Source organism: Poecilia latipinna, unplaced genomic scaffold (genome assembly GCF_001443285.1).
Source record: "Poecilia latipinna isolate Pla-1442-1.1 unplaced genomic scaffold, P_latipinna-1.0 Scaffold1719, whole genome shotgun sequence".
NCBI lineage: Eukaryota > Metazoa > Chordata > Actinopteri > Cyprinodontiformes > Poeciliidae > Poecilia > Poecilia latipinna.
The window spans coordinates 9,545-22,822 of record NW_015114335.1 but is presented as its reverse complement, the minus strand read 5'-3'; the positions used below and the strand labels follow the sequence as shown (position 1 = coordinate 22,822).

General features: G+C 40.9%; 1 protein-coding gene across 1 annotated transcript in view; it reads right to left on the bottom strand.

The window, feature by feature from the left end:
* Nucleotides 1-9,061, bottom strand: part of LOC106964783 (tumor necrosis factor ligand superfamily member 10-like) — a 71,247-nt gene extending 62,186 nt beyond the window's left edge. The window contains exon 1 of the mRNA XM_015060478.1: nucleotides 8,542-9,061. Coding sequence (XP_014915964.1) covers nucleotides 8,542-8,802 — 261 coding nt within the window. The 5' untranslated portion in view covers nucleotides 8,803-9,061. The remainder of the gene's footprint in view (nucleotides 1-8,541) is intronic.
* Nucleotides 9,062-13,278: the final 4,217 nt, after the last annotated feature.

Here is a 13,278-nt window from a genome sequence, read left to right as displayed (position 1 = left end):
TTTAAAAAGTATTTGCATCACTCCTGAAAAATCAGTCCCACCCTTGAGCCCTAAAACTGACTGTAATTCGATTCTTTGATGTGGACCTTTAATCATAACACACAGAGACTACGGGAGGGACAGGAGGTGGAAAGACAGGCAGAGAGAGAGAGAGAGTTGTGTATTTTGGCTACAGTTTGTGGTGTATGGGGGATTAGTTATTAGTGGCTCTGAATTAAATCTAAATATTTGGAGTGACAGATTTTATTTTGCTCCAAAATATTGTTTAATTACTAATATGAGAGGGAAAGATTTTACTGTGCCCAAACCACACACACACACACACACACACACACACACACACACACACACACACACACACACACACACATACACACACTTTTTCCTTTACATGTACTTAACAGTAACTCAACTTGTGAACATTAATGCTTGTATTTTTTGGTGGAAAACTATTCATTAACCTTTCTGCATTTTTAGCGTAACGCTCAAGAGGAGTGCGGCAGATGTCACAATCGGACAGCGGGGAAGTGGCGGATTGGTCCTGTCAGACCGTCAGTTCCCGAAACCACAAAAACAAAACCTTGTGAAAGCGCACGCAGGTTCCATGTGACCATGTCAGACTACGCACAGAGTAAAAATCTCATATTTTAAGACTGCAGGAGGGTTAAATTATATTTCTCAATCTAGTTTAAAAACCTGCAATGTAGCTCTAGCAAATTTATACAAAACTATTATTTCTGGAAGACATTACAAAATCCACTTTTTTACCATCTTTTTTATTTTACAAGATTTGCAATCCTTCCACAAATTTCCAATAGAAGTAATACCAGATTGATTTCATTACAATCCAGCCGAATTCATGACAGTAAAATCCAAAACAGCTTATTAGATCGTAATCGAAAACAGTCTGGAAAGAAAACTGTCAGCGATCCAAAGCTCCTGTCACTGTTTGTACCAAATAATCAAAAACCTCTGATATTTTTCTGAACTGAAAATTGGCCTTTGTGGTGAAGAAGGTAGTGATTCTAAATATGCCGCTCTCGTTATATTCAAAGACTCTTCATGTTTGACCATCACCTGATACTAAAATGCTGCCAACAGTCCCACAGTGGATACTCTAAGTTGCTTCCTGTCACCCATGGCACAAATCAAGTTGGTTTTATGTGTTACAGATAATAAATTACAACAACAAGTGACCATACATCCGGTTTCTAATTGAATTCTGCTTATCTGAGATTGGGGTGGGGAGAAAGTATGTGTCTTGGAGGAAAACAGGAAGTTTCTCTGCCCACTGAAACTCTTCAGCTAATTCTGGGGGATTTCAAGGCAGTCCCATGCCAGGAGAGACAGACTTCTGTCTCCTTCAAGTTGGGTCTGCTTGGTAATCTTCCAAAGAGAGCAGGCGTCCTGGCCCCAGATCATGGAGCTCATCACCATATCTCTGGAGTCTCTTTAGCAAAACACTTAAATTCGGTGCTTAGATGCCTTATCGCCATCTCTGTGTGCTTTCCAAATGGACTGAGATGACTTGGAGCGGGAGTCAATCTAACCAGTGTTTTACTGAGAGGGTAGCCAAAGCCTCGAATTGTGTGACTTTTAAAGAGTGAAGTCAACTTTCTGGCTCGACAGAGTGATACTGTGACAACAGGCGCCAACACAAAACAGATTACTTGACTTCAGCTAAGGGTGATTCCTTCAGTAGTGATGATAAATAGAAAAAAGGACAAAGATGATAGGTCGTCATGCACCACCAGTGTGTCTGGCTCATTTAAAATGGGTTTTATAACACACGGTTCATGCATAACACTCAATATTGACTCTCTGGACTTCCACTCTACTCTTCTTTTGGATGCCATTTGAAAGCTCATGTGCATTAGCTTGATTTGTGATTTACGGACATCCAAAAGCAAATCAGACAGGAGATTTTCTTCAAGAATTTATGACAAAACAGTTTTGTGAAACATGCCACGACATGCTCAGTCTTCTTATGAAGAAAGCATAAGATGCAGTTGTATTTGTAATGGCAAACCCTTTTATAACCAGGTCTGGAGAGCTCCTGCTGGTTGACCTTGGGTTGTTGGTCAACCAGGCACCTGGTAGCCCACTCCCTGTTGGCCCAGCATTGGTGTGGATGGGCGTTGAAGTCGGGACCCCATTTAATTGTGAAATTGAGACAAAACAATATATTTAACTAACCATTTCTACCTGCAGGCTTAGCCAATTTGTTACTACCCAAGTGGATCACAGAAAACTCTACGTCTGTGTCTGTAATAGCAAAACCAGATGGCTTCTTCAGTCAGCGTGTTCTTTCCTCTGAGATCTTTATCTGCAGAGAGGATAGATGGTTGTTGTCTTTACTTTCAAGAAGCGACAGTTTCTGACTGTAAAAGTGACTTGGATGCTATACCGTGAAAATTTCTCTTCGCTGTTTCTCGGGACTGCTGAATCTCAGTCTGTTTTTGCGTGACTCCTCCGTCTCTTTTCCTGGCAATCAGAGGCTGAGCTGAAGTCACATTTGGCAGAAAGCTGGACATGAGCTAATCTATGGCTTGTTGCTTTGTCCAAAAGATCCTCAGATGACCTTTTGAGGCAGGAAGCAAAAGTCCAAACCAGAAGTCTAGGAATAACCCGCAGATCGAATTCAAAACGCAGGACGTCCTCCATGCCGGGCACTGAACACAGAACAAGATAAATGCTAGATTTTACACACTGGATTATTGACTCTGAGCTGGTTGTTCCACAATGCTAACACCTGCAATCTGAAGTAACTCTAAACTTGACCCCTTTGCTACTGTAGGCTCCTTGCAGGAAGAAAACCTCTCAATATTTTGGTAGATTTATCCTAGTTTTCTCTCAGTTTGTTCATAACAAAGACCAAATCCCTAGAAATCATTGTGCAAGCACACACTTAAATCATGCTAACAAGGAAGAAAGATGACAAATTGGCCAATTTTTTGGACGGAATGGACCACACACATCCGCGTACCCCCTGACAAAAACCTCCACAGTAAGAGAAAACAGTATGCATCAGACCTCACACACACACACATACATACACGCAGACATACGAGGAACTCTGGCACACTCAACGAGTGTGTTGTTGCGTGAGGGTGAGTCAGCGCCTATCAGTGAACCCAAACAATAACAAAGAGGAGCGGCGATGTGAAAAGGAAGGAGTTACATACACATAAACAGACGATAGCAGAGAAAAAGCTTCAGACTTTACACAAGTCAGCACAACAGTAACAGAAAGCCCCGGTTTGTGACAGTCGCACATCTGGCGCGTGTGCCTTAGCGCAGCTACAACCTGCTTCTATAAACACACTGAGAGTAAAGCTGAGGCTCCAAGTGGTATTGTTTGTATTTGCAGCATCGAGTTCAAATCTAGAGGGTAATCAGATCCAGGAAGTTATCAAATGTGAATATTTATTAAGTTTAATAGCTGAACATGGACGCAGCACAAGGTTTCCTGATAAGCAGCTTCCTGGCAATGAAAGCACACCCAAGTTTTTGTATGTTGTTAACAGGACGGCAGATTACAGCAATAATGGTGACTTTTTAATTTCTCCAATCTCATTTGTTGTTTTTAGGGGATTTTTTGGCAATAGTGGCTTTTATTCATTATTCTCTCTGCTCTACAGGAAGTAGGGCAGAGAGTAGGGGAAGACATGCAGGAAATGACCAAGAGTCTGGAATCAAACTCAGAACAGCTGCGCCCAGGACCAAAGCCTCGGTATATTGCACATCTACTCCACCACTGAGCACTTGAGGCTACCATGTGCCATTTTTTATGACAATATCATGCCTATAGCACGTTATCAGACCGATGCCTGCGTGGCGTAACGTCGGAACGGGACGTCAGTCCACGCATGATCCCGCCCCTCAGCTTCATGCTGGAGGGCAAAAAACTGCTGGCCAAAAATGACTATGATTGGTTTTATCTGTCAAGTTGTAAAAATAACCCGTTAAATCTTAAATGTACGTGTAATGTACAAAAGGAAAAGGGACGCAGTGCTTTGGTACTAATTGTCAACACTATAGCAAGATGACAAGGTTAGGAAAAAGTTTAAATAAAAAATAAAAGCCAGGGAGAAGTGGGAGTTATGCTAGCTTGACTCTGATAACCTTGACATGTAGGTGTGCTGCAGAATTCGTTGTGTTTAAATAACCAAGGCGACCCACACACCAGTAGTCTGACAGATAATCAGTAGAGCATGTGTTTAAATTAGCTAATCAAACAACGCTGTGTTCAGATGATTTTTTTTATTAATAAGATTCCTGATGTAAACAACGACATGCAACATGTCTATAACTTTAACCAATTCTGAACCATCAAATCCGGATTAGCAAAAAAAAAAAAAAAAACACAAGTCTTCTACAGTCCAAGTAATTTAGTTTCAGTACTGAGAGAAGTATAAATGTACACTACAAGACTGACCGCCAGGTTCTGGAACAATGCTATTAAATTTACCCAACATGAGGAAAAGTTTGTGAAATGAAACAAAAAAAACATTTTAGACTCACATAAGCTAAAGCATTAAATTACTTGAAGGTTCAAGTTTATTTCTGGTTGTGATTTACTGGTTTGATGTAATTTCCTGCCCTTCACAAAGCTATCTTACCAGATGTGTAGGATCATAAAGTCCCCATTTCTTGCCTTTACGTAACATTGTTAGGAAAAATTGTGGGGGTACTTAAGCTAGATGTGATTTAAAATGCTTTAAGAAGAAGTTAGCTTTCAGTTGTTTTCATTTACAGTCACGTATTGGGAAAGCTGCCCAAACGCTCTCTGGCGACCTGTCTCGCAGCTGCAGAGCTTATGATCTGGATGTATATCCCCGGTTTGATGTTTTTGCTTCATCCAGCAACATTGAATCCGCGCCCAGCCGCTTCTGCATTCGCACGTGTTTGTTTGTTTTTGTGTGAACGCCGAAGCTCCAGAGAATTCCTCCGCCATACAATGTTTTTTGTCCCGCATATCTTTTGTCCTGTAAGCAGGCTGGCACGGCCTGTTGAGCGGGCCGCAAAGCAAAAGAAAAGGGCCTGCTTCCAGATTAAAAATAGCCGGCCTTCACATGGGAACCAGGGGATTCCCCCCGTGCACACACACACTCACACAGACACACACACATACAAGCCCCGTGTTTTTCATTAAGTCTCTCCATCTAGTGTCATGACTGATTCGGCTCCCCATTCAACCTCTTCTCACCTCGGACGTCTCCGAATGGACCGGTAATGTATCGAGTTGTTTGGAGTGAAACAGATGTACTCCTTTTAACACTCGCAGATTTAAACCGCCGGGCCGATTTAAAACCAGAAATATGACTTCAGTGTGTCTTAAAGTAAACGCATGTGCTGCTTCCTCTCAGGTTAATAAAAGACAGCGTAAAATAAAACGAAATTTTGCATCGGGTTGTGAATGCAGAAAGCTGACAATGAATACTGACACGACATATTAAAGTATGCTTTTAAAAGCACTTTAATATGCTTTTATTAAAGCATATAAAAGCTTTAATAAAAGCCTCATGTTTCCAAAAGGCCAAAGAACAAGAATAGGCTTGCAGAAGTCAGAGGAGCATCATGGTAGCTTGTTTTTCAGATTTTAAATTATGAAAACAAAAGTTCAGCATGAGTTTATGGTAGATATTTCCACAGCTAGCAAAGAACTGATAGAAAAAAAACACATATGTCAGTGTTGTGATAGAAAAAAACACTGATACAGATAGCTGGATGAACAGATGAAAGGACAAATAGAAGAAAAACTGATAGCTTTGCAATAGATGGATCGATAGACAGAAAGACAAAAGATGAATGAATAAGCAGATTGTCTAATATAAAGGTGGATGTAAAGACAAATGATTGGATGGTGGACACAGGACAGGAAAAAAGAAGCCAAATCCAAGTGGACAAGCAAACCAACAAATAACATTCCTTTGATAATGGAAAATGAAAAATGTGTGAAATGTTCTTGAACTGTTGATCATCAGGAATCCATTCAGACCTACTTTCAGCGATTATAATTAACCCTGGATGCTTGGAAGCAAAACGTCAATTAAAAAAATGTCATGAAAGACCCGGTTGACGCAAAAGCTCTGGTAAACATCCTGTTGTCACGTATTCTCTGGATATTTGCTTTCTCACACATGCACAACAGGAGAGTGTGTGTGAAGGATGCATTAACGGTGCTGGACACACTCCGGAATGACCCCGGGGTAGAACTAAAGACGAACCGCGACGCAGACTGGACAATGCAGCAGAAAGAAAAAAAAAAACACACTCTGGGTCTCCTGTTGGAATATGAGCATAACCAAGACAGAACTTAACTTCCTCCTTACCCTTAAGAGTTTTACTTCAGAGTATTGGGATGTCATTGTCTTGTTGCAAGAAAAAGCGCTGGTTTTCAAAGTGTTTTACAAATAAAAAGTTGTGGCATGTATTTCACTCAAACCAGTTCACCAAGACCACATCAGTGAGAATGCGTCAAAGCATATTCACATTCCAATCTAAACCTAATTGAATATATGTGCCAAGACTTTAAAATTAAGGTTAACAGATGCTCTGAGGCCAGCCTGTTTGAGTTTGAGTAATTTTATAGAGAATATTAAGTTCAGCTTTCAGTCTCTAGATGTCCACAGGCGGGTTTGAGAAATTCCTCAAGACACCAGCAGCTGTAATTTCAGTGAAAAGTTGTTTTATAGGGTACTGACACGAGGGCACTGGATAAAACGCAAGCTACACTTTTCAAGTTTTAAAGTTCCAACAAAATACATTGAGGTTTGTGGCTGCAACATGACCAAATGCGGAAAAAAAAAAAAGTTCAAAGGCATTGCGTATATTCATATGTGGCACTTCCTTTGGGAGCATCCGAAAGCAAGCATCTTATCTGGCAGTCGACTTGGCAAACAGCAGATGCTTCTTCCTGCTTACGCCAGTGGCTCGATCTGATTGCTGTTTATTGAAAATGGAAAGAGAAGGGAGACACAGATGGACTTTGACACCATCGTGAGTCAAATTGATAAGTTTTATCTGTCCTGTTTGATGAGTGTGGAAGAGTCCACCAAAACAGAAGCGAAACAAGCGCCGGCTTTAAAAAGTACATCCCCCCCTCCTGGTGTGACTCAGTGAACAGCAAGTTGCTTCTGATTTCAATTCTAACTGGTGACTTTCACTTTCATTATCTGCAGGAGTTAAAAAAAAACCCCACTAATGTTTTACTTGTCTGAGCTTAGTTTTGAACTATAAAATATCACCAACCCCATTCTCAAGCAGAATGTTTTACAACTAAGAGATACAGACAAAGTGCAGATGCATTACTTATGGAATTATTTCAGAAGATAAGAATGACATGTATCAGAGCCCAGGAGTCTGAATCACCTCCATTACTGACCCCCATTTTTCACCTCTGCACACAACATCTGTAACCTACTTAAGAGCTTGCAGCCTCGGCTTGCCCAAATGGCTCCAATATGCTCCCCTCCTTTTATACACAAGGCTGAGCTCATTTCTGCTCAATAAACCCAGCTGGACAGAGCAACCTCTTCCACTCGGGATTGCTTCTGAATTGCGTTGTTTGACAAGCCCACGGTCTGGCAAGACATGCCTCTTCCCGAAAACGCCCGACAAGTCAAAAAACAAAAAGCAAAAAGAAGCGTGTCCAAAAACCTTCCATTATGTTTTAAAATGCAACATTTGTGTTAGCAAGTTTGTAAAAACAACCACTCAACTTTTCATAGCTTGTTTTGTGGCTAGTTTATGTGTGTTTCTCCAACAAAGAAATGGTCTGCGTTTTTCATCCAATGAAGATTTGCTACCTCGGGAGCTAGCTTACAGGCGAGTGGGAAACAGCCGCTACCTGAACGCGTCCAGGTAAGAGCACGAGCCCCGGATGCACGAGGCGCTCCGAAGGCTAACATGTCAAAAAGTGAGGGAGCACTATGCCGAAACTTCCCTCCGCATAACCAATTAAAAACCTCAAAAGTTCAAGTTGGACTAATTATTATTTAACAAAAACAACAATAGGTAACATTTCTGAAAACAGGTGAGAAACATCCACTAAATCTATGTTTACAAGCGATGAAAATTGCGACATTTGGTATAGTTGTAAGACGATATCCCTACCCTTATGTAAAGGTCAGATTTTTATTTATCTTTTTTTTTTTTTTACTTTTTACATTTTAGAAGGCCACCATATATATATATATATATATATATATATATATATATATATACTTTTAAAAACAAGAAGTGGCAGGAGAAAAACCCTTCCTGCCCCTCAACTAATCAGTTGAAAACCTCAAAAATTAAAGTTGAAATTATTATTGAAAAGCGCATCATTAGGTAACATTTCTGGAAATGGCTTCAGAAGACAAACATCCACTAAATCTACGTTTATAGCGATCAAAATGACCATATCTGGTAGCTGAGTTGTGAGATGATATCATTACCTTAATGTTAAGTTATAGATTTTTTTGACTGATCTTTGACATTCTAGAAGGTGCTACAAAGACATAGTTTTAAAAGCAAGTGGGAAGCAGCTCTTACCTGTGAGATGGACATGTTCAGGTAGACAAAGAGCCCAGTGGTGGACGCAATCTGCAGGACCACCACCACGATCACCACCATGGCCAACCACATCTTGGACGGTGCCTCCCGGCGCGCGGTCCCGCCGGGGCTCCCCGTGGGGACCATCATGTAGGTGGTGGACTCGCTGCTCACCGACCTGAAGTAGTCCTGGTTCTGCTGGTGGTGGTGCTGCTGTGCGCTTGGAGTGGCCATGGCTTTCCCGACGCATGAGGGGAGCATGAAGCCTGGAACAACAATAGCCCTTCCACGGAAAGTGACGGGATTAAGTGGAAATTGTTGAAAAAAGAAGAAGAAGAAGGATAAGAAATGTCTATATTCCCATGCGGCCGCCAACCAGTGAAGTCTTTTTCTTTACACTGGAAGCTCAGCGCAAGGGGAGCAGGAGAAGGCAGAGCGGCGAAAGTTAAAGTGTGGATGTGTCCATGTCTGCTCGGCGCTCCGCTCAGCTGCCGTATGAGGTTGGATTGGAGGAGGCAGCTGGGCTGGTGGGCTGAAAACCGAGAGAAAGCGCAGCGCGAAGGGGCAGGCTTAACCTCTTCATCACCCTGGAGCTGTGGAGGAATGCGCGCGCGCGCACGCGCAGCGACACACACACACACACACACACACACACACACACACATGCGGTTTCCTTTTTGTTTAAGCGAGACTCAAGACACGGGACTGTAATGCCACTCACTGCCAAAACACATAAACAACAGGAAAAAGTGTGAGAGCGAGAAACTAGAAAAAGCTGAGCTGGTTTAATACAAATGATAGAAAATATCTCAGTTTTACTCATTTGTGTTGCAAATAGTGTTAGCTTTTTATCAGCTTCTTATTTCCGGTCAAACATTTCATGAATGTCATGGTTTCTGTTTAAAAAAGAAAAAAAAATCATAAACAGAACGCAATAACCCAAACATGTCAAGTTATTATGCTTACAGGTCTGTGCGTGTCTGAGTTTCACTCAGTTCCAGTCTGACCCGCCAGAGGGCGCTGTCCTCTGGTTCTAATTGACCTTATGAATCAGAATTCATCTCTTTTATCTAAGATGGATTCATAGAAAAAAAAAGTCTCTAATTTCCTCAGATACAGCTATGCGAAAAATTAGGACATCCCATTAAATAATTAGTCCTTTGTCAATAAATAGCCATTTGTCTAATTTCATCTTTTAACATCTGAAAAACAGAGTAATTTAATGACAGGCAAACATCAGAAAAAAAAAAACGTTTATTTTTTTTAATTTTTTTTTAAAATTCATTAAACAAAAGATATCAATAAAAACATGGTATTTAGTCATGGGTAAAGTAAAGACACCCTTCTGATAGCCGGTGTTACCCCCCTTTCATTGAATTAAGTAATCTATCTTGTTTCTGATATCAGTATAAGGAAAGTTTACCCCATTTCTCACTTTCTTGGAGTTTGTGTCTTTTCCCAGTACATGCACGGGTTTTGTCCGGCTTCCCACAGTTCAAAAACGTGACTGGTATCTCCAAATTGCCGTTAGGTGTGAGAGTGTGTATGGATGATTACTGGTCCTGTGTGTGTTTGTGTTGCCCAGCTGATGGACTTGCAACCTGTCCAGGGTGTAGCCTGCCTCTTCCCCTAATGACTCTGCACGCAAGAGCAGGTACAGACAATGGATAGATGGAGTACCATCATGCCACAAAAAATATTTTTCTATAACAATTTCTCAAAGTTATTACCAATGCCAAATCGCTGTTTTTTTTCACTCTCTGAAGTGTTTGCTGCCAGATAAATGTCTTGCTAAAAGAAAAAAAAAGTAAACCACAGACATGATCCATTAGCGGCACCTTCAGAGTCAAGAGCCCAGTGATAAATCAGGCACCCTGCTGGTTTAGGTACTGCACCTCAAATATGTCAAACAGAGTGTGCAGCTCCGCTTGGATTCCTTCTAACTCAAGTGTCTTCCGGTGGTGCATACATGGCACAAGCTTTCTGCACCTAAAGACATGCTTCAGCCTTGCTAAACAGTATGATGGCTTCACTTTAAGTGCGTGGGATCGACAGTTGTTGACATTAAAACTTTTGCTGTATGCTTTCAGTGGGATAGCAAAACATTCTGGGTCCTCCTGTCCATGAGCCGTCTTTGTTGGGTCCCACACTCACTTTAGCAGCAACTCTCACTGGTATTTTTCTCATTGCGTAAGACAAAAGTAAATTTGATCTTTATTTAAATCTATAAGCCAAGCAAAAACTTAATTGCTAGCATTTACAGGTCTCTGGATTGGCAGCTGCAACCCGACCTTGGATAAGCACAACAAACAAACAATGAATGGAAGGATGGATATTGTGCAATAAATTAAAAAAATTTTTTGAAGAAAGATTTCTTTTCACAATTAGGAGATGTGTTCTAACTTACGCTAAAATATGTCTACAGCTGCAACCATATTTGTTTTTTTTGTTTCTTTAATGAAACCATTATTGGATATTGCTCATCAGGGAGCAACGATACATCATCTGAGTGCGTGTCTCCACGGAGATATGGCAGCTTCCCACTAATGAATCCATCACAGTTTAACTGCTTTTTGTTGGGAAACCAGGACTTCAGTGAAAACAAACAAGAGCTTTACCAAACAAGAACTTAAATCAAAACCTTGAATCATTTCATTTCTGACATCATTTCTGAAATACTTTAGTCTCGAGTTTTGACCAATCACAATTGAGTTGGGTATCGGTTTCATATAGTAACTTTAATGACATACTTGAATTACAGTAAACATTTAGTTGCATGCGTCAAGGAGAGTCCTTTATGTTTCCCTTAGACACCAATGGGAATACACACCACATAAAACTACACTCACCAGCCACTTTACTAGGTACACCTGTTTGGGGTGGTATTATGTAAAGTTAACTTTTTTGAGCTTTACATCATATTGTTCTGTTATCAGAAATCATTATTTCTGAGGAATGTCTTCAACAGCTTAATGAATCTGAGCCAGAACGTATTACGGTAATTCCTAATTCAAAACCAAGTAAAGCAGAGTAGGAGGCTGGTGAGTGTAAATGCTGATGACACGCTCTTCTATGTGTCAAATCCCCAAATGACACCACATACCTCTTCTGTTATTATTGCTTAAATCTGTAGCGTGTAGCATTATATCTCCATTCAGCTCCCGTTGTGATTGGGATAAAAATTCACTGGATCTGGCCAACATCATTATGCTAGAGTTAAAGGTAGTTCTACATGTCATCTAGCCAACAAAGTAAGCCAATACAATTTGCTGATGTCCAAACAGTCAACTAATGACAGGTCAGACTTCAATTGGCTGTAACTTATCGAGAAGTAAGAACATAGCTTTTTCAGCTAGCTGGTTTCAGCTATCTCATTTATATTTCTTTCCTCAGGGAATGGGAAATGGGAGCATAGGGAAAAATATCTCCATGAAATTAAGAAATTAATGGCTTGGAATGTTCATCGTTTGTAGCACCTATTTTCTTACCTTTCTGAATTAACACTAGGCTGGCCTTTGCCTTGTGCTTGATTGTCATCTCCCCTTAGTGCTCCATCTGGGCTTCCTCCCATTGAAGTGGATTCCTCTGGTAGAATTTTGAACGATCCAAATGGCGACGCTGATTTTCTGCGCTGTTTTGGAGTTGTAGTCTGTCTGTTGTTTGGCAATGGCAGTAGAGGAAGTGAACAGAGTCGTTTGGTCCATGTTGGCCACGTTTCCAAATACTAAATTAGCATTAAGAGCTACCTTATTCAGTTCAACACTCTTTCCTTTGCAGTGGCGGATTGTTGTTTACAGCACAGGCGATTTCCGGTAGGCTTTCAGAGTAGCAAACTAGCACACTACAGAGGACATGGCTAGATGTTAGCCATTGGATAAAATGTAAAATCTCAAGACACCAATCATTTCTCAAAAGCCAAGGGTCCAGACCCTCTGGACGAAGCGAAGAGTAGAACAAGAAACGCTAAAAAACATGTTTTTAATTAGCAAATTGAACTCCATTTGTTTGGTTGGTTGGAAGACGTGGCAAACACCCCACACCGGTAGAGAATGACGTTCCTCAGTATTCAAACGGTGATGCATGGGGTTTTCAAAGAGGATGTTTATGGGTTTCCTCCCCTCCAGCAGAGGCAAAAAAATTCTGACTCCTCCTTTTTGCTATACCTCCTGCTGTTAGATGTTGAAATCCTTCTGCTATCCATCCAGCGTCTGTCATAGCACTTTCTCTCTCCTCCGTCATCTCACTCGTTCCCCAGAACCCCCCTTTGCTTAGTGGAAGCTGACCTCCTCGCAAGCTTTTCTCCAGATGTACACCTCCTCTGACACCACAGCTGTCCAGCAAGCCCTGCAGCTCATCAATGCGACGCTGTTTGTCAGTGTGCAAATGAGAGTCAGTCAGTATTACCTTGGTAAGAAAACATAACAGTGATTAGCAGTGGGAACCGAAAGTTTAGAGAAGTATTCCAAGACATATTACATGTCAGAGTGTGGGAGGGGGGACTATAACTTAGTGCAGCCAAGTTAGTTGTGTATGCGTCGCGTACATTTGGTTGAATGTTCTCAAATAAACATTCGACAAAAAAGGAATCAATCTTTTTTTGTTGTCAAATTCATTTCAAAAGACTCTTGAGATTTTCAGTCGAACATGTAAGTTACTTTATAAGATTAAAATGAAACCGCATATGTGTGTAAGTGGTAAAACATTTTTTTTTTTAAATAAATAATTGTAAGGGAAGAA